Source organism: Corvus moneduloides, chromosome 28 (assembly GCF_009650955.1).
Source record: "Corvus moneduloides isolate bCorMon1 chromosome 28, bCorMon1.pri, whole genome shotgun sequence".
Lineage (NCBI taxonomy): Eukaryota > Metazoa > Chordata > Aves > Passeriformes > Corvidae > Corvus > Corvus moneduloides.
In genome coordinates, this window is record NC_045503.1 from 2991303 (window position 1) to 3017564 (window position 26262).

General features: G+C 60.3%; 3 protein-coding genes across 3 annotated transcripts; 1 reads left to right on the forward strand and 2 right to left on the reverse strand.

Annotated features, from left to right (window-relative positions):
• Nucleotides 1-2459: 2459 nt before the first annotated feature.
• Nucleotides 2460-6491, reverse strand: C2CD4C (C2 calcium dependent domain containing 4C). Its single transcript, XM_032093051.1, has 2 exons — nucleotides 6457-6491; nucleotides 2460-6125 (listed from the first exon to the last, which is right to left on the reverse strand). Exon 2 carries the CDS (start codon nucleotides 6104-6106, stop codon nucleotides 4844-4846), a length of 1263 nt encoding a protein of 420 aa, XP_031948942.1. The 5' UTR covers nucleotides 6107-6125; nucleotides 6457-6491; the 3' UTR covers nucleotides 2460-4843.
• A 1936-nt stretch (nucleotides 6492-8427) lies between these two features.
• SHC2 (SHC adaptor protein 2) lies at nucleotides 8428-13893 on the reverse strand. The gene is made up of 12 exons (XM_032093015.1): nucleotides 13364-13893; nucleotides 12839-12909; nucleotides 12393-12453; nucleotides 12102-12221; nucleotides 11954-12007; nucleotides 11705-11756; nucleotides 11408-11534; nucleotides 11084-11264; nucleotides 10934-11000; nucleotides 10680-10844; nucleotides 10149-10450; nucleotides 8428-9969 (listed from the first exon to the last, which is right to left on the reverse strand). Exons 1-12 carry the CDS (start codon nucleotides 13832-13834, stop codon nucleotides 9841-9843), a joined length of 1800 nt encoding a protein of 599 aa, XP_031948906.1. The 5' UTR covers nucleotides 13835-13893; the 3' UTR covers nucleotides 8428-9840.
• A 2461-nt stretch (nucleotides 13894-16354) lies between these two features.
• LOC116435936 (hippocampus abundant transcript 1 protein-like) lies at nucleotides 16355-26094 on the forward strand. Its single transcript, XM_032092642.1, is given in 14 exon segments — nucleotides 16355-16414; nucleotides 16417-16542; nucleotides 16544-16714; nucleotides 17221-17316; nucleotides 17804-17866; nucleotides 18903-19030; nucleotides 19440-19554; nucleotides 20041-20259; nucleotides 20438-20551; nucleotides 21021-21092; nucleotides 21329-21441; nucleotides 21550-21647; nucleotides 22196-22362; nucleotides 22445-26094. Coding segments are annotated over 14 exon segments (1752 nt in total). The 3' UTR covers nucleotides 22655-26094.
• Nucleotides 26095-26262: the final 168 nt, after the last annotated feature.

Below are 26262 nucleotides of genomic sequence, written 5' to 3' on the forward strand. Positions count from 1 at the left end.
GCAAATGGAAAAGCAGAACAGAGGGAGCGTGTGCTGGGGCTGACAGCGCTGGGCAGCACCACCGGCGCCAGGTACACCCTGGCAGCTGCTGCCACGGTGCTGCATTTCAGCCGAGTGCCATCGAGCCGACAAGGAGCTGGAGCTCATCTCTGCTCCTGGAGGGCTCCTGGGACCCCAGCCCGGGGGTTTCCGTGTCCCCTGGAGGAGCACAGACTGCTGAGTGCCGGGGGAGGAACGCCGGGGTGTCACTCTCCACTGGTGTGACTTTCTCGCCTGATGCGTCTGTGGGATTCAATTAAGTTCTGTTTTCCTCCCGGTAACAGTGGGAGTCTCTCCTCTCCCCTTTAAGGCAGACACGCTGCCATGGAAGACAAATGCTTGCAATAAAGCGCTGGAGCGCGGTGCCGAGGGAGGCCGACGCTCCCTGCAGCCGGCACTGCCCGGATCGCGGCCGCCGCTTCCCAGCGCCCTCCCCGCACCTCTGCACTCCCGGTCCGTACCCGCCGGCCCGGCTCAGGTGCCCAGAACCGGGTGGCCGAGTCGCCACGGGCACCCGGCTGGCTCCGGCGCAGGACCCCCAGGGCCACCCCCTTCCCCGCGTGGAGCCCCCCCGCCACCGGCCGAGCGTTGCCAGGCAACGGGAAGATGCTTTTCTGACCGAAACGGTAAATCGGCAGCCGGAGCTGGGGGTGGGGGGAGGGAAATGGCTGGGCTGGGGCTGCCCGCGGGAGCACGAGAGGCTCCCCCAGCCCCAACAGCACCCAGAAATCCAGAGAGGAGAAGCAGCCATTGCAGCCCTGCTCAGCCAAAACTGCCAAGGACCCCTGAGTGGTGCCAAGGACAGAAGCCGGCACCGGGACCCCCAGCCTGGCTGGAGGGTGGGGCAGGGACAGGGTGTCCCCCAGCAGGGGCAGCCCCTCTGACCTCACTGTGGAACCCTCCCGGGAGCCTTGGCCCTGCCGAACGCTCTCTGGATGAGATTGAACCCCTAATTTGCCCTTTCCCTCCCTCGCCAGCCATCACGCCACGGCTAAATGAGCTCCAGGCAATTTTCTCAGAAGTTGAGTCCTTGCGCTGCGGGAACACAGGGCTAAAAATAGCCGAGGCCTGTGTGTGCCTCTCGCCCAGGTGAGCCTCACTCCCTCACTCCGGAGATCAGGGCTCCTCCACATCCAGCCACCTCCCCTGCTCTGCCCTCAGTTTCCTGCACAGATCGAGCCGCCCAAGTGTGCACCAGAGCTGCGGCAGCCTCGGGACCCCTGGAGAGAGGAATCCCAGTGCAGGGGAAATCTCTCAGGGCTCAGACACCACTTGGTGTGCACAGCGATGGGCAGAGCCGCCCTTGGGCTCAGGATCTCACCTGGCTGCGTTTTAACTGGGCATCCCCTGACCCGAGGGTCTGCGTTGTGGAGTGGGGATGTATCACCCTCCTCCCCACCGGCAGCTCCCACTTCAGGTGCTCCTCTCAGCATGACCAAGCCCTCCCAGGTCCAGTGAGGCAGACGCATTTCCTTCCCACGGTGACTCAATTACAAATTCAGAGTTAAATCTTCCCCCACAAGATGCCCTTCTCCACCCCTCTGCCTGCTTCCTGCGCTTTGAATGCTGAACACTTTCCAGGGATTTTTGTGTGCTTGGGCTGACCCCATCCACTCTGGTTCAGACTAACTTAATCAGCCTCATTTTGTTACTAACTGCTGCAGCTTTGGACCTCTAGAAAAAGCACGACTTAAATTATTAGCACCTACCAAGCTGCTTTCACCACCCCTGTGGGGGCCAGAGGTGAGAGAACAGATCTGTTCCCACCCAGCCTCTATAGCTACCAAAAATGACAAATTACCAGAATTGTGGAAATTAGAAAAATGGCATTTAGGTAACAGGCAAACACTCCTCTTTTCTTCAGCAGCATCTGGCTAGAAATAGATTTGGAAGTGGCAGGTGGGGAGAGAAGAAAGCAACCTGAGTGCTGACAGCTGGGCAGGGGGGGCTGGGAGTGGGGAGAGCAAACTCATCACCGTTCTCTTCATCACCAGCAGTGCTGAGAAGAACTGCAGGGGTCAGGCTGGGGGAGCAGGTGAGGAGGAGGAAGAAGACCCACAGAGTGTGGGAGCGGCTCTCCCTCACCTCAGCCCTGGCTGTGAGCAGGCAATGCCCTGGCTCAGCACAGCCCTGGGTCCCCTCTGAAGCAGGAGCAGCCCCTTTCCCCGTGTACCCACCTCTCCCCAGGAGATTCTCTCCCACCTCACCCCACGGCTGGTAGGCAGCACCAGGGAAAGAGCTTCAGAAGTACCTTGTGCTCCTGGGAGGCTGTTTGGAAAGCGGAGCAGCACCCAGAAGAGCAGTGCTGCCCTGTGTCTGGCCAGTGCTGAGGTTCCAGCTTTGCTCCCCCACACAGGGAGCTGTCAAGAATAATGCTGGGAAATATCTTGGGGAAATCAGGAGCCAGGGCCACACCTGCATCTGTTTTAGAAATGACTTTATTGCACTAGAAAGAGGAAATGATCTGTAAACAAACATTCCATTCAGGTATTAATATATTTTTCACTCAAAAAACACATCAGTAAATCCAGCCACAGAAATATCAAAGCAGGAACAATAAAAAATAGCTCCAGCAGCGGAGAGACCCATCCAAGCTACAGCCCCGGCTCCCACACCACTGGCCCAGAGCAGAGCAGGGCTCATAGCAGCTCATCCTGGGGCTCACTGCATGGCCACACACCCGACTCCAGCGAGACAGACCTGGGATGGGCTGGGGTGGGGCAGGACAAGAGCCCCCAGGCCGCTGGCTCTCCCTCTGGGGTCAGCCTCAACCCAAGGAGGAGCCCGGGGTTCTGCTCTCAGCATCATCCTCCCCCAAACCCGAAGGCACACGGCTCTGCTGCGGGGGATGTGTCACCTCTCAAACCTCTCAGAGCACCAAAGTCTTTGTCCCAGCTCCCATTCCCTCTCTTCTTGCAGCCTGTCCCGCCCACCCCAGCCCCTGGCAGGCGCAGCACCCCAGGGAGCACAGGGTGCCGGTGGGGTGTGCAGGGGCTGTCAGGCAGCAGCCAGCTGAGAAGGGTCCTCTTCCTGCCCCAGCCCTCCTCAGGAGCAGGATGTTCACCCCACACCAGGGATGTGGCACCTCTCCCTATCCCCCACTCCCCAGAGCCCCCATCTGCCCCCAGGATGGGCCTGGGCACTTGGGGGCTGGGGACCATCCCTCGTGTTGGCTCCTGGGGGAGCGCAGGGAAGCCTCAGGTGGGAAACTCCCTGCGAAGGATGGACACGTCAGCTCCTTATGTCCTGCGTGATTTGATTTCAACCACAAGCTCGACAAACAGCCACAATCACCCCGAATCCCCCCGACATGCAAACACGGCGCGATCAGAACGGTGCCTTGCGTACCTGAAACGTATTTACAGACAGAAGTAAAACGCTGCGAAAGATCAGCCTCGGATATAAATAGCCAACACTGAGATCTGCCATCTGCTGCAAAAGGACAAGGAAGGAACATCGACTGCCACCACAGAGGTTAACACAGAGGGGACACATGTGTGCATGTGTGTCCACGCGTGCTGCAGCAGGCGGGGACGGGAGCGCTGCAAATCCTGCTCCCTGCACAGAAACATGCAGAGCCCGACACAATGGGTGACACCACACCAAACAACAACGCAGCGTGTTTTATCCACCCGCAGAAATGCCCCGGCCGGCATCCTCCCCACTCCCGCTGTCCCCAGCCAGTCAGCCGGGATGACAGGGTGGGATGGGAAGGGTTGGGAGCACCTCGCTCCTTCCCCAAGGGGAAACTGAGAGCCAGGCCAGTCACTTCGGGTAGCCAGATCCCGCTGGGCACAGGAGCTTGGTGGCCCCACAGGACACATCTCTCCTGCCCAGTGGGTGCAGCTGCTTGAAAGATCCTGAGCCCTCAGGCAAGGGAGGGTGGAGGGTTGTGGAGCCTCAGCCTGCCCCCCTGCCCATCCTCACCTGGGATGGCCCCAGCACTCAGGGAGGGCCACTCCTGTCACCTCAGCTTTTGTCAGGAAACACATCTGCTGGGACACTGCCTGGGACCATCCATGTGCCCAGGGCATCTCCCTCCCGTGGGCAGGGGAAAGGCACAGGCAGCCTCCCGGATTGGGGCAAACCAAAGCCCCCGACGCTTTGTGAGCAGTTTCCCACTGGGGGTCAGCAGTGGGGGACAGTGCTGGGGTGGGCAGGGAGGGCACCCCAGGAGGCTGCAGGTGTCAGACCAAGCCAACTCGTGCACTTGTGCAGCCCTGCAGGGCTGGGAGGAGTCCAGGAAAGGCTCAAAAGCCACAAACCTGACTCATCCCCCAGGGTGACCGCCCTTGGCCCACTCGCAGGTCACCTCTGCAGTATTTTCTTTGCAGTTTCCAAGACTAGAAACTTGTCTTTTAAATTAAAGCTCTCACCTGACTGCAGGAGCTTCAGCTTTGAGAGGTGGCCGTGAGTGTGCTACAGAGATTTACCCACCTCCAGCCTGCTTGGTGGCAGCTGGAGACCACAGGCACAGGGAGGGAAGAATCCAACAGGTGCTTCCATCCTTCCTGGTGAGGAATGGGCTGGAGGCTCCCCACTTTCTGCTGGGCTCCAGGAGATGCAGCCCCGGGGCAGGAGCAGGGAGGGAGCAGGGGCAGAGGGGCTGTGGCTGCCAGCTGGTGCTGGCAGAGCCCCACAGCAGCGCCATTCCTGGGGACCCCCATGCTCTGCCACGACCCCGGCCCTCCTCAGGGGGCCCTTCCAAACCCTCCTCCAGCGGGGCTGGGGGACAGAGCCGGCCTCCCTGCCTCGCCCCGGCCCCACAGGTGGGAGGGCTCCCTCCGGGGCTGGTAGCAGGTACCTACAGGCAGGACAGGAGGGCGGTGAGTGGCAGCTCCTTCTCGCCCAGCAGCGTGTCCCGCTTAAGGCTGCTGCCCTTGTTGACCACCTTGAGCTTCAGGGACATCTTCCTGGCGTGGCCGGGGCCCAGCCCATCGAAGAAGAAGTCCTCGTTGAAGACGGGGTTGCGGCTGTTCTTGACAATGGTGCTGCGCTGCTTCTGCAGCTTCCCAGGGTTGAGGCACAGCGAGACGCAGCAGTTGATGCTGCGCAGGTCGACGAGGGCATCGTAGAGGTCCTCGGCGGAGACAAGGCGCACACGCAGCCGGGCGTTGGAGGGGTCGTACTCGGCAGCCAGGCGCAGGCTCCCGCCCCGGCTCAGCCGCAGGCTGTGCTCCCGGTCACGGCCCGGGGGCAGGTCCAGGGGCAGCAGGGCGGTGGGAGGCTGCGTCCCGGCCGGGGCGCTCCTGGCGCGGCGCTGGGCACTGGGGCTGGTGTCAGCCGAGCTGTCGTCGGTGGACAGCGAGCTGTTGCGGGCCACCGAGTGCTTCAGCTTGATGACCTTGGACTGGCTCTCCTGGCTGAAGAGCTTCAGCAGGGAGACGGAGCGGGAAAGCAGCGGGGAGCCGAAGGGTGAGGACTCGGCTGAGGAGCACGTGTCGCTCTCACCGCCGCTGAAGTAGCGGCCGGGGTGCATCAGGGCTGCGCCGAGGTCAGCGGGTGTCCGGCGGCCGCTCTCGCCGTTGAGCTTGGCTTTGCGCTGGGCGCTGGGCGAGGTGACGGGCGAGGGGCAGAGGCTGCTGTGCTCGCTGTGGAAGAGTGACTCTTTGCGCCGCGTGTGGGGGCTCTCCATCAGCGTGGCGAAGCCATAGGAGGTCTGCGCCTTGGGCACGTAGGGCAGCGACATGGCCGTCTGTGCCTGCGGGTCCACGTTGGTGCCGCAGCTCCCCTCGGTCCAGTCCTCAGCGGTCTCGATCTGGATGATGTGCCGCCCGGTGGTCCGGGTCCGAGTCCGGGACCGGCTGGACGGGCGGGGGCTGCGCGGGGGCTTGCGTCCGGCCAGGTCCTGTTCTGACACTGAGGCTCCCAGAGCAGCCGCTGCGGGGACCTCGGAGCCCTCAGCCTCGGCGGGTGCCGCGCTCAGCTTGGGCGGGATGAAAAAGTCGGGGATCTTGTCGGGGGTGAGGACGTTGCTGTAGCGGGACCCCCGCGAGGACTCCTCTGTCCCCGCGCCCCGGGACCCGCCGTTCTCCGCCACCCCGCGCAGCCGCTCCAGGAGCCACATGTTGATGCCGGGTGCGGGGCTGGAAGAGACCCGAGGGGCAACGCTATCACCGGGGGCCGGGCACCTGCAGAGGCAGGACGAAGCCGGAAGCCCCGGGAGCGACCAGCGGCACCGAGAGACCCGGACCCGGCAGGCCGGGGGGACAGGACAAGGACGGGAGGGAAGTGGCCGCGCCGAGGAACACGGGGACCCGCCAGCCCGGGGAGGAGCGCGAAGGAACCGGCCGCGCGGAGCGGGGGTCGGGGACCCAGGGGACGGGGCAGACGCGACGCGACGCGACGCGACGCCTGGACCGACGGACCGACCGACCGGCGCCGCCGCGAGCGGGACGTTGCCCGGAGCCGCCGCACCTGGAGCGGAGCCGCCGCCGCCACCGCAGCCCGGGCGGGGCGGGCGCGGACGCGCTTTTATACGGCAGCGGAGGCTCCGCTCCTCATCCGCGCCGCCGCCGTAATCCTCCGAGTGAGGCGCCCCCACATTCTGCGCGCCCGCTTGGCTGAACCGGAACCGGGACAGGGACCCGGACCGAGCGGGACCAGGACCGGGACTGAGACCGTGAGGCCCCGGGGTGCTGATGCTCGGGAGGTGCGGGAACTCGACCCCGGGACACCCGGCCGTCTGCCCACGGAAGCATCGGGTCTATGTTGGGGCCGGGAATGGAATCGGGATGGCGGCAGCCCCGTTGCAACTCCCCGCCCCCGGTGCCCCCAGTCCGCAGCTCGATCGTTCCCCGCTGGGAGCAGCCGCTCTCCACTCCCAGCTCTTGATCTCAAAGCACTGAATGAAGCCAGCAGCGGCTCGGGGCTGAGGGGTTGCCTCATTGAGTGGTTTAATATCGCACTGGAGGAGCTGGAGGGGGCAGTGCCACGTGTCACACACCCCCATGTCACACAACCGTCCAGTCCCTGGAGGGATGCGGTGGTGGCTGGGGACACCGGGGCGAAACGTCAGGAGGGTTCACGGAGCATCAGTGTAAGCCCCGGTGGTACAGGGGGTCGGGAGACTCAACCGAGTGATCGGGCCCAGCCCCGGTCCCGCGGGGACCTACGGCCTTGGGGACAGGGATGCATCGAGAGGGACAGTGGCACAAAAGGGTCAAGAGGCTGTTCCTTCCTGGCTGCTGCCCTGTGGATGCCGTCAGGCTGCCGGGAAGCACCATCATTCCTCAGCAGTGCAGGGCTGGGAATGATGGCCAGGAAGAAGAGCCTGGGGTGGTGAGCGCCTTCTGCGGGGGCTGCTGCGGGACGCCTCGGCCCCCTCTGCATTCGCACTTGGAGCTGGTAAAAAGAGGCGTCCGGCCGTGCCGAAGCAGACCGAGGGCTAGGATGTCTCAGGGACAGCAGTGGGGAGGGGGACGGGGGTGTCCTGTCTGGACCGTGGGCTCTGCACTGCAGGGTGCTGAGCCGGGTCCCGCAGGGAGAAGAGCGCAGATGGAGCCCGGGGGAGGAGTACGAGGCTCACGGAAGGGGAAGCTGGTGAACAAAAGGCCGATGTTTGCTTTTCCTCCACCCTGCGAAACTGCGGGTAAACAAGGTGCAGAAATGGTTGAGTTCCCTTGAGATAACAAAGAGCGCTGGGGCCGGGCCAGCTCTGTCTGCGCGGCTCGAGGCCGGTGCCTGCAGGGCACGGAGGGGAGAAGGGTGCTGGGAGCTGCCTGGCTACGGACTGGCAGGGCTGGGGACGCTGGCAGGGGCTGGCAAAGCTAGGGACACAGCCGGTGGAGCAGACAGTGTGCTACCACCTGCTGGAAGCTGGGAAGGAGAGAGACCTGCTATGGGAAAGGGTTTGTGCAACCAAACCGGGAGTGTCTGTTGCCAGCACGTTTGAGAGAGGTGGAGGGATGGGTGGTCAGCGAGATCCCCAAGGCCTTGGGAGAGCAAGGAGGCCACGTCCTCTGCAGTTGCTCTTCTGTGGCTTCCAAACCTTTCCAAAACACCTCAGCCTTCCCATCGGGGGCTGAAGAAGCAGCAGTGCCCCCTCAACCCGGGCCTGGGTTGGGACACAGAGCCCCCTGCACCCACTGGCACCACACACTAGCTTCAACCAAAGTGGTTAAACCCCTAAAACATCCCCCCTGCCAGCCCTTCATCCCTTCAGGGCAGCATCCCCGCGGCTGCAGCGCCAGGCACCACCAGCGGGTGTACCACACGGGCTTGGTTCTCCAGCAGCAAAAGAACAAAGTCAGGGCCCTCACTGCCTTTTCCTGCCTCTCTATTGAGGGAACAGTGAAATTATCTTTGCAGACGCATCACTCCATGACAAAAAATAGCAGCTGAGATGGAAGCACCATGTCCCCGCGGAATCCAGCTATCAATGGAAAATTACGCATTCATTACTGGGCTTTATTTAGGGCTTTATTTTATTCATTGGCTCAGCCAGCACTGGCCGGCCTGGACGCCTTGTCTGGCAGAGGCCATCCCCAATGAGTGGCTGAGGGTGCTGGGGTGACCTCACTCCCCGACGTGGGTGCTGGCAGCAGCACTGGGCACACAGAGCAGGGCCAGGACAGGCCAGGACTGGTGCTGGACCCCCCACAACTGGCTGCTGCTCACCTGTAACAAAGGAGCCACAGCCAGGCCCACCCAGGGCTCTGGCTCTGCTGGCTGCCACATTCACTAGAGGGTCACAGCTTGGCTTGTGCCACTCAGAGCCACCCCAGGAGGCCCAGGGGTGGGTGGCCATGTGCTGTTCCAGGTGGAGGCAGGAGGAGAGCCAGCAGCAGGAGCCAGCAGGGCAGGGAGCTGCCAGGTTAGACAAGAGGCCGTGCAGGACCAGCCCTGGGTGCCAAAGGCCATTCTGAAGCCAGGGGAACACTGGGTGATCCATGGAGGACAGGGTGACCCAGAGGGGCAGAGACAAATGTGACTGGGCAGGATGGGTCAGCCAAGGTGTGACCAGGCAGGAACTGGTGGTGATGGAGACCTGTCCCAGCACCATGCCCAGGGGTGGCATGAACCACCTGTGTTCCTCGCTCATTTCCAGGTTTAATTAGAAATGTATTCCAAACCACAAACCCATGCCCAGCACCAGACACGGGGCAGGGAAAAGGGGCTGTGTGTGCCATAAAAACCTGCCAATGTCCCGAGCCGGCCAGGGAGTCCCCACGGGCTATGGGACACCTCATGAGGCAGTGCCAGCAGCTCAGCCCTGTCCTGCACCTTCCCACAGCTCCGTCCTGGCCCTGGCCTGGGGAGGGCTGCAGGGGCTTGGGGCCACAGGGAACATCATGTGGCAGCCATGCCTGGGGAGAATCCAGCTGAAAAGGGATGTCCCCGACAGGAATGTCCAACAGCACCAGCCTCCAAGAGATGGTTGTGTCTGGCCCCACAGGCAGAGCCAAGCCTGGGGCTACAGCGATGTCCACCAGCCCCCATTCCAGTGCTGGGGCAAGCAGGGGCAGCCCTGCCTGAGACGGCTTCAGGCTCCATCCCTCCTGCTGAGGCCACCGAGCAGTTCCCACCCCAACAGCATTTCACCTGCACGTGTGGAATTAAACATCTTTGTGTCCAGCTGGGCAAGGGGCCCTGTGCAGATGATGGAGGTAGGCAGCAGCCAGGGAGGACTTACAGGGCCAGGGACCGCAAGACCTTGCTGGGGAAGAAAATGGGGAGCCTGACCCCAGACCTCAGAGGCCAGGCACAACTGGAGAAGGGGAGCACAAAGGGACCCCAGTTTTGCCCTAGGGTGAGTCCAGAGCCAGGGAAGCAGGTCGGGGACTCACGTACCCCCTGGCATCACTGCTTCCTCTGTACGACCTGGCGTAGGTGCAGCTCGCTCTCTGCCGCCACAATGGGCTGCTCATTCTGCCGGTGGTGGCTGATGAGGTGGCTGATGCTCTCAAACAGCACGTCCTTGGTCCTCACCTGGGGCCGGGGCACAGCGGTCCCCAACTCAGGAGAGCTGCCTCTCACACAGCACCCAGTTGCAACACCCTGTGCCTGCCCACACCTGTGTCCCCCATCGCCCACCCCGCACCCTACCCCTACCCCAGTCCCCATCGCCCACCCCAGGCCCTGCCCTCGGCCCTGTGCCCTGCCCTCACCACTCCCTCGGGATCCACCAGCAGCAGGTGCTTGGGCTGCCCGCTGTGCATGCCGGTCAGCACGTACTGCCCCGGGTTGGTGAGGCTGTCCCGCACCAGGAAGTCCCCGTCCATCTGCAGGAGCCTCTCGGCATCCCGCCGGCTCATCTTCCCGTGGTACCAGGGCTCCCGCCGGAGCTGCTCCTCCGTGGGGGCAATGGGGGCCTTCCGCGTGGGGGGGCTCGGCCACTGGTCCTCGATGGGGGCACTGGTGCCACCCCCTGCAATGCACTCGTGGAGCTTCAGGGCATCCTCGAATGGCCCTGTGGGATCCAGGGGGTGCGGGGTGTTACCCCCAGGGCACAAGGCAGGGCTGGGCTGTGGTGAGGACAGACCCCAGCTCATGGTCCCCAGCACACTGCAGGGCACTGCTGTGGGCTCGGCCAGTGCCAGCACCTCTGGAGCTGTGGCAGGTGACCACAGACAGCTGCTGGCACAGCTTGACCGCTCCACAGCAGGATCTGCACCAGCTCCCCCAGTGCAGTGGCTTACTCATGTCAAAGAGGTCCTTTTTGGGACTCTCCTCTGCCACCCCATGAGCCACCAGCTCCGGCTCCCAGGTGTCCAGGCTCTGCGTGTTCACGTACATGTGCTCCTCGTAGTCCCGTGGCCCCAGGGTGTGGCCATCCGCCTGCAGGTACCCGTCGCAGGGCTGGCCTGCGAGGACGGCCATCACCGCTGGCCAGGACTGGGCAGAGTCACAGGGACCCCCCCCAGCTCATGGCTACCCCCACAGCAGTACCCACCCTGGCTCTCCAGGTCCCAGGGTGGCCCCAGCTGGCTGCTCGGGTCTCGTCTGGCTGCTAACCCGCCCTGGGAAAGGAGACAGTAAGAGCTTTGGGGGGCCCTGCCTGGGACCACCACAGCAAGGCCAGCAGTGGCTCTGAGGGGCTCACCTGGCGGGGGGGGACAGAGGTGGAGGGCTGAGTGCGGACATGGCCGAGGGCTGTGCTGTGGCGGAGCCGGGAGTCAATCAGCCCCCCTGGGGGAGGCTCCTTCCCTGGGATGCTGTTGTAGTAGTCGTGCTCTGCTGCCTCCTCATCCTCCCCCCAGGCCGACTCCTCTGCACCCAGCGCCCTGCAGCAGGGATGGGTGAGCTGGGGACACGCTGCCTGGCTCAGACTGTCCCCACACCGGCAGTGACAGGGGCTCCCAAAGCCATCCCCAGCCAGGGGATATGCCCGGGACAGGGGGTGCAGCAGGGCCCCCCGCCCCCCTACCTCTCCGGGGGTACCACCACCTTGGGGGGGCTGTGTAGGTACTGCTTGAAGCGCAGCTCAAAGGCCTGTCCCACCGTGCTGATGACGCTCTGCGCCAGCCCCTCGCAGCACTCCAGGATGTGGCAGGCTGTGGACAGACAGACGGACGGTTTGAGTGTTCCTCTCACACTCCCATCACCGCACCAGGACCACCCTGAGCCACCCCTCGTGCACCCCACGAGGGGTCTCATCCTCCAGCCTTCACCCCGCCAGTGCATCCCCCTCCACCGAGCTCCCAGGCGTGGAGGACGGTGTCACCTCTCTGGTTGATGGGGTCCTTGGCCACATAGGCGACATAGTCCGTGGTATCCTGCAGACAGAGGGGGACATCAGCACCCACGTCCTGCTGCTGTGTCGGGCGCAGGGCTGGAGGTGCCAGGGTGAGGGGACAGCTCGGCCCCAGCCCCACGTCCTGACCCAGGCCAGGCCACCCAGTGCTCGGCTCAGCCATAGGACAGGCAATCCCTGTCCCCACCACCCTGCAGGACCAGGGCGTGTGTGACTCACCATGTCCCCACCGGAGGCGAAGGAGATAGACTGCATGTGGTGGTTGGCAATGATCTGTGTGGAGAATGTGGCCGGGGGGGCATTAGCAAAGGAGCCACCGGCTTGCAGGCTGGCAGGGGCAGGACTGCGTGCCCAGAAGCACTCTCACCTGGCGTGTAGTGGGGATCATGAGGTTCAGCCCATCAACGGAGATGTTGACAGCGATGCTCATGCCAGCGAAGTGCAGGTTGCTCTTGCCCAGGATGGAGAATAGGGCTTTGTTGGGAGCCTGACAGGGGAAAAGACAGTGGGGGTGACGAAGATCACCAGGACCAGGCTTCCTGGGGTGAACGAGGAAAGGGGTGGGTGCCCCAAGCAGCCCTAGGCCCACAAACTCGACAGGCACCCCTAGTGCCCTGTCCCACAGCCTCAGGGACAGACAAGCTGAGCGGAAACTCACCTTCTTCTTCCAGACGCCCTTCACACCTGGCACTGCCTCGTACAGTCTGTTGATGGCTTCCCTGCAATGGACAGACCCTGGCCTGGTCGCTGCTCCAGAACCCCCTCCTTTCCCAGCTGCCTTCCCCCCAGCATTGCTCTGTGGGGTCTGGAGGCACGAGCCCCCACAGCCCTGGGAGCCGCAGCCTCCCCGCAGCACTGCCCCACGTCACGGCCCGTGGTACGTAATCCCAGCTGGGGCCACCTCCCTTCTCCTCTTTCCACCCATTGATCTGCAGCAGTGCCCTTCGTCCATGTCCCTGCGTGCAGGGTGGGTCCTGTAGGGCACGGCTCCCCCTGACCCGTGTTCCCCTCTCTCCACAGGGCCCTGGGAAGGGGGAGCACCCAGGACCACCGGGGGCTTCTGGTGGTAATGGGATGTGACAGAGTGGGACTGCAAGGCCGTACCTGGTGACCTGTGTCCGGGTGTTGAAGTCAAGGGACCTCATGGAGCGCAGCACCTCAATGCACCCCATGTACTGCGGGGGGAAGGTGGTCAGAGCAGGCGGCAGAACAGGGCAGGCAATGGAGAGGGGAGGCCGGGTGTCAGGGAGAAGGGCCTTTCACACCAGCTCCAGAGATCACACAGCAGCTTTCGCCCCCCACGCCAAAACGCCCCATCACATGCCCAGACCCCACAAACTCATTTGTGTGCTACAGCTTGTGATGCCTCGTAGGGGCCGACTACGCTGGAGTCCCGAGGTGGGCTCCCCGGCCCAGCAAGCCCCTGGCCCCCAACCCCATCACGGAAGCTTCATGTGCCAGGGGCGGCTGCTCCGGGCCAGCCGTGGGGGGGGGTGGGGGTGGTGAGGATTCGAGCGAGGGCTCTGCCCGCAGCCGTCGGGAGGAGCGGCCGGACCCGCCGAGCCCCGCACACGCCTGGGGCCGGGGTGTCCGCGCCCTCCCGCGTCGCCGGACTCCGGCGGGACTTACCCGGACAATGTAGGAGACGCCCGGCCCCAGCACCCGCTCATCGGGGTGCAGCCAGCCCTGCGCCGGTTTGCGGATGAAGCTGCCCTTGCGGCTCCACTCGTCCCCGCCGGGCCGGGCCCCCGCCGGCGCCGCCGCCCCCCGCGCCCGCCCCGCCGCCCCCCGCGCCCGCCCGCCACCCGGCAGCGCGCAGGGCGCGGCGCAGAGAGGCTCGCAGGCGCCCAGGACCGCGGCCAGCCCCGAGGGAGACTCCGCCGCGGCGGGGGCGTCCCGGGCGGCGCCGGCGGGGCCGCGGCCGAGGAAGCCGCTGGAGCCGGGGAACTTCCACTGCGGCATCCGCGGCAGCAGCGCGCAGAAGGTGGTGCCGTGCTCGGGCTCCTCGCCCGCAGCGGGGCACGGCGCGGGGGCCGGCGACGGCATGGGGGCGGTCAGCGGCTCGTCGCGGAAGCGGTCATACTTGGGCTCCGGGAGCATGCCCGGGGCCGCGCTCCGCTCCGCTGCCGCCGCGCCGGCTCCCACCCCCCGCCCGCTCCCCCGGGGCCGCGCCGCGCTGATGTCATGGTGCGAGCGCTCCGCCGCCCGCCCCCGCATCCCCCGCCCCCGGCCCCCCCGCCGTGCCGGACCCGCGGCCGCCAGAGCATCCCCGTCCCGCCCAGCATCCCCGCCCACCTGAGCATCCCCGCGCACAGCAGCATCCACCCCACGCCTGGGCTGCCTTCGCGAACACGGCCTATGGGGCCGGAGCCACCCACGCTCTGCCCTCCGTCCTGCTTCAAACCCCCTGGCCACGGCCTGCGACCGCGCCAAAGCCCGCGGGGCTGGCGCCGGCCCTGCGAGTTTCCAGTTTTGCCGCAAGCGTTGGGAGTGAGGGGCTGGGGGTAGCAGGCAGGGGAGGGCGACGGCCCCTCCCAGAGCCACAGGGCCGAGGTACGGGCTGTCGCCCGCTCGAGGTCTGCATTAGCTGGAACGAAAGCGGCCAGCAGCCCCCGGCGCTGCCCTCGCCCACAACAGGGACATTTTCTGCTCTTTCCACCTCTGCATTCCGGGGAAGCGCTGCAGAAGCCCAGGGCTGGCCGGGGAGGCGGGGGAGGGCTTGGCCAGGCTTCGCTGCACAAGCGGGCTGCCCTACTTCTGTGCCTCCCAGCCCACTGGTCTCTTTCGCTCTGATTTGATCTGCCTCCAAAGCCAGATCGGACTCCCGCTTTTTTATATCTGCCTGGAGGGCTTAGGCAGTAAAAAACACAAACATTTTCTTGTTTTTCTGCCTGTAACTGCAGCAAGCAGGGGGGAAAAAAAACCCCACAAAACCCTTAAAGGGACTTCCTGACCTCAATCGAGCTATTCGCCCTTGCTCCTGCCCCGGGGCTGCGGCGTTTTTCGAGCGGTTCAGACGACCCCAGACTGGCTGGGCCCAGAAGGGCAAGGAAGCCCAGAGCGTACCCACAGCAGCTCTGCTGTGCTGGAGCCCCGGGGACCCTCACCTCTCCCCAGCCCTGCATCCCCAAAGTGGTCTTAATATTGGGGCTCCATCCCCGCAGCATCACAGGCTCCTTTTAGCGCTTGGCTTCAGCTTCCCGAGGAGCTTCCTTGGGTCGCTCTTCGGTCCAACATCCCCCACCCTCGCAGCGACCGGCACAAACAAAACCGGAGCCTCCCCGGGGGCCGGCCATGCCCTGGACGATGCAGCTGCCTTTGTCTTTCCTCCTCACTGTCTCCTGCTCCCTGGCAGGTGATGGGGTGACAGCCAGTAATTGCTCTAAGTGCGATCAATAAATCAAGGTAATAGAATTACATCCGCTGTTGCCATGCTGAGAACCGCTTCTCTGCTCTCTCATATCTCTCCTTGGTTTTGTTTTTAAGCTGCTGCAGAGCACTGGAACAAATCAGGCTTCTCCATGCTCTTATAAGCGGCTCCAGGAGGGCTCAGGGGAGATTCAGGTGCCTGCCCAGCCTGGGTGGCTGAGGGTCAGCCGAGAGAAGGCACCGTGTCCCTGCGGAGGTTACGGGCGTTTTGCTCAACGGCATGCAGCGTGCTGAGCACTCTGGGGACCGCGGGCACGCCGTGGCCTGGGGACAGCACAGCCGGGCACGGTGCAGCAGCCCTGGGGAGGTGGAGCTGCTCTCCACTCCCACACAAGTCCCGGGAAGTCGGGGGATTACTTTCATCTTTCAGGTGGAGTTGCCTGAGGGGATTTCCTTCGGGTTTAATCGTTACTTAAGGGAAAACCTCCGTGGACAAAGGCTGGATCGCAGCCTCTAGCGCTCTGCGGATGGGCAGGAGCCCTGACAGCCTCTCGCTGCCCCACGGTGAGACCCCTCCGGGCTCCTCAGGTCGCCTCCCGGTCACCGCCGTGTGCACCCGCTGGCCGAGGCGGCCCCTCGAGCAGAGGGACCCCGGCGTGCATAAAACTTGCCTAAACTGTGACCAATTAATCTCCTCTGACCCCGCACCAAGGTAATGAGCACCATGCGCTCTCTGGCCCGTACAGGATTAACTAGGACGCGCGTCTCAAGCCCTGGCGGTACCGGGGCAGGAGCTGCTCCCCACCCGCAGCCCCGGGCCCCGCTGCCCCTCCCCACCACCCGCGCCACCGGGCTCGGGGGAACGGACGGGATCGTCCTCGGGAGGCGCTGGGCTGTCACCACCCGGCATGTCGGTGCTGAGGACGGAGCCGCCAGCTCGGCACCGAGCGGAGCCGCGACGGGGCAGACACGGCCCTTCCTGAGCCTCCGGTGCCGCCAGTCCCGGGGCGGCCGCGTGTCCTTGTTCAACCCGCCTGCCTCGGCCAGGAGCGGTGTCCGGGACGGAACAGCAGCCGCTCCCAAAGGCGCCCCGGGGCCCGGGGTCGCTGCCGTTGCCACCGCCCGTTCCCGGTGCCGCCGCCGGTCCGTGACGTCACGGGGCCGCCCCAGCCAGCGGGAAATACCCGCCCCCCTGCCCCTCTCAGCCAATCGCAGACAAGCGCGGCCGATGAGGAAGAGGTGGAGCGGCCAATGAGACGCGAGGAGCGGCGCGCCGGAAGTGCCGGTTCCCGGTCCGGGGGCGGGGCCAGCGGGCGGGGTCGCCCCCTCCGCTCCCCACCCCCGCCCTCAGCCCCGGGCCCGGCGCTCCCCGCCCGGTGCCGGTCCGGGTCCGGTGCCGGGTCCGGGCCCGGGCTCGGGCTCGGCCTCGGCGCAGCGCGGCCCGGTCCGGTCCGGTTCGGCCCGGCCCGCCACGGGGAGGATGGGGCAGCCGCGGCGGCCGGCGATCGGCAGCGGCCCGGCGGCGCCATGACCGGCGAGAAGAAGAAGAAGAAGCGGCTCAACCGCAGCGTCCTGCTGGCCAAGAAGATCGTGATCCGGGACGGGGCCGGCGTGAGCGCGGGGCCGGGGGCTGTCGGCGGGCGGGGTGGCGCCGGGGGGACGGCGGCGGCCGGGACTGACGGGAGCGCGGCCGCGCGGGGCCCGGGCGGTGCCGGTGTCCGGTGCGAGGTGAGGGCTGTCCCCGGTGGGCCGCACTCCTCCAGCCGCCCCTCTCGGCACCGCTGCTGCACCTGCCGCCCTGGCGTGCGGACCCGATGTTGCAGCCTGCAGGATCCCACGGGTGAGCGCTGCACCTGCCGGCTTTGTGCCGCTTGCCCGGTGCGCTCTCGTTCCTGGGCAGCAAAACCGCCGCGGGCCCGGGCAGGGAATGCCCCGCCGGCCTGCTGGGGCTGGCTTTAGGCACCCTAGGCTGTCTGTAGTCTGTGAGCAGAAACAACGTTTCAGAACAGTATCTCTCTCTGCTTTCTCTCGCGTTTCCGATCCCGCTCAGCTGCGTGAGCTCTCTGAAATGCAGGATGAGGCTGCTGAAAGGTTTTTTACTTTGCTCTGTTTTGCAGCGACAGGGGCTCGGGGAGCCCAGCGTGTACCACGCTGTGGTGGTGATTTTCCTGGAGTTCTTTGCCTGGGGGCTGCTGACCACGCCGATGCTGACAGTGAGTGTGTCTCCATGGGAACTCTCCTGGGGCTCCTGAGAATGAAGGTCTTAGCACAACCTTTCCACGGGGAACTGTGGAAAAGGAGTATTTGGTTATGAAAAAACATTTAGACATATTAACTTGGCAATATAAAATGCAAATCCAAACATACAGACAGCACGAAGGGACCCACAGGGAAGTGATGTGGTGACATAAAGTAAAACCAGAGGGGATTCAGGTGATGTGGAAAGCATGTTTGAGGCTCTCTGAGCCTCACCCAAGTTTGCTGGAACGATTTATAGACCTGGAAAGTGTTGAAGATGGTGGTTTCCTGTACTGGGAAGGGCAGGCAGAGCTCCTCAGGTAGAGGCATTGTTGGCAGGATATTTCGCCTTTTCCCTGGATTGTGCCCTTCCAGGCCTCTGGCTGCCAAATGCTTATGGAAATTCTGCAAAAGTTGCTAGCTCTGACTTTTTCATTTGGTTTTGGTTTGTCTTCCCTCCAGGTCTTACATCAGACTTTTCCTCAGCACACGTTCCTGATGAATGGCCTGATTCACGGAGTCAAGGTAAGGAATATTCCTTCAAGATTTCCTTTAAATCTGCCATCAGTGCAAGAAGGGACAAGCCATTATTATCCATGTAATTTGCTGATGTCAAACAATATTTGGCCAGTTTGGGGGGCTCTGGCAAACCTGGTGCAAAAGGAAGGACACAGACATGGGGCAGCTTGTGCAGCTGATTCCACTGAGCGGGAGTGACAAGGTGCTGCTTGTCAGCGTGGGGCTTCAGTAACACCAACTGTGTGTTTCAGCTGGAAATATTCTCATCAGCATGAGATCAGCCCTGTGCCCATCCTCTGGAGCATAACAGAGTGAAAAATCAGTGACATCTGAACTTATTAGTAATAGAAACTGAAACCAAGCGGCCTCAGTGACCTCCAGGCAGGAGGTGGGATTGTGCTGTGGCACAGGGAGTGGGAATGGGGAGCTTCTTGCACTAGACCAGCATTCCCAGAGCAGAATTGCAGACAACAATAGTGAACAGGCAATAATCCTGTGTTCTGGCTGGGGAATCAGGCAAAACAGACCGTTCTTGGCTGTCTCTGGCAAGAGGATCTTGGAAAGCAGACCCAGATGGGTTTGCTGGGCACTTGCCATCAGCACTGAAAGGCTCTGCCCTGCCTGCCTCGGGCTTGGGAAACATGGAAAGGCCTTGAATAATTTTATTTGTCCTTAATGGCCCTGGCTTCTCATTGTGTCTGTCCTGTCTCCACCTACAAGGGAAAGCTTTCCCCAGAACTGCAGCAGCTGTTGCCATGGTGGAGCTGTGCCAGCAGCTTTCCAGGTCCTGGCGGGGCTGCCTGGGTGCCCACACCACAGGCAAAGGCTGCAGGGAGCAGGAGGGAGCAGCAGTGCTCAGTGGGGCCTTGCTAGTCAAGGATTGGTTTTTCCCTCCCAAAAAGGATATGGGGAGTTTAGTAAACTGCTCTTTTGTAACAGGATTGCTGCTTGTAGCAATCAGGAATGGGTTGTGTCCTCCTGATGTGGTTGACAGCTCTCACTGAGGGGTTTCTCTGTCCTCTGGTCTGTCCGTCCATCCCAGGGTCTGCTCTCTTTCCTAAGTGCCCCGCTGATTGGTGCTCTCTCTGATGTCTGGGGCAGGAAATCCTTCCTCCTTCTCACCGTCTTCTTCACGTGTGCACCAATTCCCCTGATGAAGATCAGCCCATGGTGAGTTCACCCTCAGTACAGCCCCGGGGTTCTGAGGAGGGGAAGGAGCACAAGGCTGAAGAAGGAGGGTTTGCAGGTGCTCGTTTCAGGATGAGATGGAAGAGTCTCATCCATCTCAAGAATGGAGGAGGATGCTCAGCCTAGAGACTGACTCACCTGGTTCTGCTGGAGGGTTCAGTTGGGAATAAAGGATTGGTCTGTTCTCTCTGCTTGTTCCCCTGCTCACTGCATTGTATCTATTAGGGAAAATAAGTGATAAAACTTCAGGGGTCTCCAGACCTAAACTCCATGTTCCCGAGCCTCTTCTGGTGCGTTGGAGGAACTGAGGGGAAAACAAGGGAGAGGCTCTGCTTCAGCAGCTGTGGACTGTGGTGTGGTTGCTCTCTAAGTCTGCCTTCGGCTCTTCCAGGTGGTACTTTGCTGTCATTTCCATGTCTGGAGTGTTTGCTGTCACCTTTTCCGTGATTTTTGCCTATGTTGCCGATATCACACAGGAGCATGAGCGCAGCACGGCGTACGGCCTGGTAAGGAGCTGAGTCACTGTCCTGGCTCTTGAAAGAAATATTTGAGGCTTTGCAGATAGGAGAGGTATAAAATTTGGGTGGAAGATTTATTGACTAATCATACAGTCTCCCTGTCCTTTTGTTTGGGATTTAGCTCTGAGGGGGAGGCTGATCTCTGCTCACTCTGAGTGCTGGCTGTGTTGTATAAACCATCCTGGCCCTTGAGCTTCTCCACACCAGGAGAGGGGGGCCTGTGATGCTTGGCGTGATCCTGTCCTTCTTGTAGCTTTACTGGACAGGACCATATGGGAATTGCTAGGACATCTTTGATTTCCATTTGCTAGAACTTAGCCCAGGTGCACCAAGAGAACGTGTCATGTCTCTGCACAGGAGTGAATTCTTGTTTACCTCTCCATCAAAGATGCCAGAAGGAGTTGCCCTGCGTCACTGGGGTGGAGGAAATGAGCTCTAGGAAATAGAGGCTGTAGGGATGTTTTATGCTTCCAGGTGTCAGCCACGTTTGCTGCCAGTCTGGTCACCAGCCCGGCCATCGGCGCGTACCTTTCCCAAGCCTACGGTGACACCTTGGTGGTTGTGCTGGCTTCGGGGGTTGCTTTGCTGGATATTGGCTTCATCCTGCTGGCTGTGCCTGAGTCACTGCCTGAAGAGATGCGCCCGGTCTCCTGGGGAGCCCCAATCTCCTGGGAACAAGCTGATCCATTCGCTGTGAGTGAGCCTGCTGCTGTTTTCCTGTGTGCTGGTAATGCTTAATGTTTGCTTTAGTCCTGCTGATTTTTAAGATGTTAAGCCCTTGGTTTGGCTGTCTTTGTACCTGGAGATTATTCAGTGATATTAAGTCAAATTTAAAAACATTTTTTCTCATTCCTCACCCCTTTCCCTGCAGTCCTTGCGGAAGGTGGGTCAGGACTCCACAGTGCTGCTCATCTGTATCACCGTCTTTCTCTCCTACCTTCCCGAGGCCGGCCAGTACTCCAGCTTCTTCCTGTACCTGCGACAGGTCAGTCTGGCAAGGAAGGTAAAGCTCTGGGTGCAGGAAATCCTGGTCTATAAATACGATCGGACTTGTGTCACCTGTCCCAAGGTGGCTTTTCTTGGCCAATAACTCAGTAAAGCTGAAGCTGTAAGAAATAATGACTTGTTCCAGCTCTCCTGAAAAATGTGTGAGCCTGGTGACTGCTCCGTAGGCATTGCCAAGGGCAAGGCCTGGCTTGGCTCCTTGCTGGTGTCTGCCTGGCCATCCTGGCTGTGCCACCTTCAGGCACTGACAGGAGAGCCCAGTGATTTAAAACTGTTTCTTCAGCTAGAGGAAAATGTTCTGTTTGATTCCTGTGGCAGCCCAGAGGCAATGGCTGTTAACATGCAGGTCCCTGAGAAGCAAATTCAGTAAACATGAGTGACATTGATGGAGGGGCTCTTGTCATCTGGTACAAATCTGCCTGAAAAGTCCCTCTTTGGTGTTTTCACAGGTCATTGGCTTTTCCTCAGAGACTGTAGCAGCCTTTATCGGTGTAGTTGGAATTCTCTCTATACTGGCTCAGGTAAGAAGCAATTTCTGTCTTGGCTTGAGCAGTCTGCTGTAAGAATGTCCAAAATTTCTGGTTTTGGGGCCTCTGAGTTGTCAGAACTGTGGCCACACAGACTTTGGAAACAGAAGATCTGGAACTGGGAGGGACCCACAAGGATCATCAAGGTCCCTCAGGTTTCTGTCCTCTTGTCTCCTGGTGTTGCCCTCTTTCTTTGCCCCTGCCTTGAAAACACCTGTTTTTCTTTCCAGACAGTCGTGTTGGGCATTCTCATGCGTTCGATAGGAAATAAAAACACCATCCTGCTGGGACTAGGCTTCCAGATCCTGCAGCTTGCCTGGTACGGCTTTGGATCACAGCCTTGGTGAGGGTTTCTCTCCTGCCCACGTTTCTCTCCCTCTGTGGCCGCTCCTGCCCTGCAGCACAGGGCGAGGCTGTGGCTGTTCCTCAGAGCTGCCTCCTTCCTCCCCAGGATGATGTGGGCAGCAGGAGCTGTGGCTGCCATGTCCAGCATCACCTTCCCAGCCATCAGTGCCATGGTGTCAAGGAACACAGACCCTGACCAGCAGGGTGAGTGCTTGGGGACCCATTTGATGGGGGGGGTTCATCCCAGCAGGTGCTGAGCTGGCACAAGGGCAGGTTCTTGGCCATGGTAGTGGAGGGGTGGGCAGGAACATCTGTGCCAGCTGTGGGGTGTCACTGTACTCACAGCAGTATTGACACTCTTATCTTTGACCACGGCTGGTGCTTTGCAAAGGAACTCCCAAATCATGCATGTGGGTGTTTGGTGTTGTCTCTCTGAGGCAGAGGAGGCTGCTGCAGTTTGCCTGCCTCACAGTACATCTCCGAGTCCTCAGTTAAATTCCAGTTCATTAGAAATTGTTGCTTGATGTGCCCATGCTTATTTCAGTCTGCAAAGCAGCAAGCCCAGCATTACTGATTTTTGTAGAACCTGGCACTGAGTGAAACTGCTCATCTGCAAACCCCTTCCCCTGTGGGGGGTGCATGTCAGTCCAGATCCAAGTGCTTGATCCTGTCTCTAAATATCTCTAAATATGTATCCTCAAATCAAACAAGTTTCTTTGGAAAGCTGGAGGCATTCCTCACTCTGTCCCCAGGTGTGGTGCAGGGGATGATCACTGGAATTCGGGGTCTGTGTAACGGCCTGGGGCCAGCGCTCTATGGCTTTGTCTTCTATCTCTTCCACGTGGAGCTGAACGAAATGGCCGAGGTGGAAACTTTGGGCAAGGCCTCCAAACCCAACATGGCTAACCCTACGGATGAGGTACCTGTTCAGCTTCTCACTCTGTTTGCCGGGCTGTGTTTGCCCTCGTGCTTGAATCATTCCTGTGTATCTCTCTCTACAGAGCAGCATCATCCCTGGGCCACCCTTCCTGTTCGGGGCGTGCTCCGTGCTGCTGTCACTGCTGGTGGCCCTGTTCATTCCGGAACACAACCTGGCGCTGAGGTCAGGCAGCCACAAGAAGCACAGTACGGGAGCCCAGGCCCACCCCCACAGCCCACCAGCTGGGGGGTCTGATGGCAAGGAGCCCCTGCTGGAGGACAGCAGTGTGTGAGGTGGGACAGGGGATCTGCCTCGTGGCTCGACTCCACATCAAGGACGGACTCAGCAGGAGTTCGGGGAGGGGGAGAGAGGGATCTGAGGTAATAGACTGTGCCACTAACAGCTACTGAGGAGGGACGAGGTTTCCCTTCGAGCCAAATACACCCAGCTGGTGCAAAAATGGAATTGTATCACCTGGTGCTGATGGAAAGGGGAGATACGGAACTGCTCCACTGGAGGGATAGTTCTGGAAAGCAAACCTGCCCTTGTACATGACCCCTGCGCCCCGTGGTGTGCCCTGCCAAACCCTCCGCTCGCCGGTCACGGGAGATGGAGCCAGCGTGGTCTGTGTTTGGTGGGAGCTCACTGAGCTGCCCCTGGAATAAAATATGGCATTTGCTCCATGCCCCATCCCTGATACAGCTGGTTCCTGCTGCTGGCCCCTGGCACCCCCTGCACGCTGTGTGCTGTGGTGACACGCTGAGGGGACAGGGTGCGTGTGTGAAGCACAGGGAGCGGAGCTGTGAGCTTCCTCTCTGCTGGAGGGCCTGAGGAATTTGCCCGTTCTGCCCCAAGTGAAACTTAGACCAAAAAATATATAGATCTACTGACTTAATGTTCTGATGAAGAGGATAAAAATGAAGAAGTCGCAGCTGACACAAGGGAGAATGGGCAGGTGAGAGAAGGGCAACTACGTGAATTACAAATGCTTGGATGGCCACAACGGCTGCATTTCTGCTTGGTTTTCTTCTTCTTGTCACTTTGAGGTGACATTTGCCTGTTGCTGCCTCCAGGGTCAGTAGGTAGAAGGATTTTTTCAGATACCTTTTTCTGGAGTTGTGAGGGTTGTTTAGGAGGTACAGTTCTCTGGGAGGTTGGAGAAACAACTAGACTGTGCTGAGCTCTTTGAAGACGTGTGGTTTCCTGGGAGAAAGGTCAGAGAAATGACTCTTTACCTTGAGCACTTGTATAAAGCATGTTGGTTTGTCCCTGGGCTCCTGCCGTCTGATGCTAAAGCCAAAGAGTGTCCAGAGCTGGTTTGTTCTCAACCCAATAGGTCCTGATGGTGAAGGCTGTGTTGAGTTGAACTTAGGGGTTTGGATTCCATGTGGCATTTCTGAGCCTGCTGTGGAGGCTTTTGTTTATGGAATGGTGGAATTGCAACCTCTGCTGCAGGCTCAGCTCTGCTCAGAAAGAGCAGGAGGTGCATGGAGTGTTGTGAAAGGAGCTGAGGCAAACAGGGAATGTGTGGTTGTTTATAGAAATGTGGCAGAGGGCAGGAAACAATTGTTCTCGTTTGAGTAAATAAGTGGTGAATTGAGAATGGAGCAGTTCTGGGAAGTAAGGACCAAACTGAGGACACTTCAGGAATCCTTTGTTAAGGAAGTTGAGTGTGCAGCAGCCAAACCAGTCTTGCCTTGGCTGTTCTCTGGCTGGGGTCCCCTCTCTGTGGGTTTGGGGAAGGTTACCCAGGGGAGAGCAGCCAAAAGGGAGGGAGTGCTGGCCCTTTACATCGTGGATCTTTGCAGACATACACAGCAGCGACTGCAAATGCCATTTGGTTATTGGAGGTGGGTATTTAAGTGAAAGAGTTGACAGTTTGCTTTGCATTGATCTGGCCTGGTGGCAGCTCCTGTGCTCAGAACTAGGAGCAGCTGGGACACGGAGGGATGCTGAGGTGGGTCTGGCTGCAGGTCTGGGGAGCAGAGCCAGCAGGAACTTCCTTGACCTGCCATGACTCCGTTTTTCCTAAGCTCCTTGTGGTGACACTCCCAATTCCCAAACATTACTGGGATGGTCAGTAACTGTGTGTGCATGGCAAGCTTTTATCCTGAAGGAAATCCCGTCACTTGCACTTCCAGGCAGCAGTTCCCCCACCTCTGTATTCCTCACAAAAATGCCTTTTTTTAGATGGGACTTTCACCAAGTCCTGGCAATCCGTTGATTTACAATGGATTAAAGCGAGCTGAAGTAGGTTTTTCCCTCACACGCAGATGAAATAAAACACAGAATCGTTACCTCGCTCACACGGAGGCACTCGGAGCTTCACGGGTACAATATAGCGACACGTTACAAAAAGACAAGCATAATTTATATGATATAAAGTATATAGAGATATATTTTTAAAAGTCTTCTCCCTTATTGCATAGTTTGTTGAAACCAATGTATTTCTGGTCCCATTCCCTCTCACCACTGCTGCTGCCTCTCAGCCCCTCCTTCCCCTCAGACCCCAGAACTTTCCAGCAATTTTCCCTCCCCAGTCCCGTCCCTCATGATGTGACCCCTGAGCTTCTGGTGATGCCGACTTGTGCGTCGTGGGCCTGGAGTGTTTTGGTCCCTTTGTCGGCCCCCAAACTCGGGGCCAGGTGCTGCCAGCAGGTGACTACCAGGTCAGGGGCTGTGGCCTGGTTGGTGACCAGCTGTCACTGGGCACCAGTGGGGTTATGGCACTGGGCAGCCGACGTGGGGATACGGCAGCGAGTGGATGGAGGCGGGGTACAGCACCAGGAACTCTACAGGTGCCATTACCAACAGCAAGGTGGCTTCTGCTGGTGTGCAGACCTGGGACCAGGGGCTCTCTGAGGTGCAGGGCTGCTGGGAGCAAGCAGGGATTCCTTCCCACCCCATTGGGATTCCTCTCACCTGGTTCAGTGGGGCCTTGGCCTGGTGCCTCCCCTTCCCTCGGCACAGGGCTGTGACCCCTGCACTGTTCTGCCTTGACGTGACAGAGCGGGAGCTGGGCCAAGCGGTGCTGGAGTTGAAGTTACCGGAGCTGAATGAAGAACGACTTGTTCTGAAGGGCCGGTGCTTCCGCAGCATCCCACGTGGAGGCTGGAAAGGCTGTGTGGAGCATTCAGCTAGTTTTGCCAATTTTTGTTACTTTATATGAAAATGCAACTTTTTAAAAAGGAGTCTTTTCTTAAAATCCCCTTGATCTGCTGTGCAGTGCCTGAGCCTGGCTGTTTAACATCGGGATTCCCAGGATTTGTCTGCAGGGACTTACAATTCAGGATGGTAACAGCAACGCCCAAACACAAGGTAAAAATCCTCTCAACTACCTGTCTGCAGTCCTGGCATTAACAGCCACAGGTCAAGTGAGTTTCAACTGATCTTGTTGCATTAAAAACCTGAGTTGCACCACTGCTTTCTCTTCTGCCATTAATTTTGCAAAGTAGTAACTTTTTACTTCCCTGTTTTTATTCTTTCTCTGCACTCCAAAGGCTGTTGACAGCTGTGGTATCTTTAAAGCGTGGGCATGGGATGAGTCCCCGCCGTTCCCTGGGAACGGCCCCACCTCTGCTCTTTCACAGTTCACCATCATGTGCGTTCGTGTGTCTCTTTTTTAAGCTAACGATAAAATGTATTTATTTCGGTTCAGGTTGTGTTTGGAACTGGCTAATCTCTCCCTCTGATGGATTATTTATTAAACTGCTGCTTTCCTGTTGTGTCGAAGGTCTCTGTCCTTGTTTCTCTCCCTCACCGGTGGTACCAGGCAGCTTCTGCCCAGAATTGAAATTCCCCTTGAGAATTGTGTGAAGATGTGAGACAGATTTGGGAGAGCTGGGTCAGGGCTTTCAGTCCCTGCACCAGCCCAGGATGGGTAGCAGGGCCCTGGCTCCT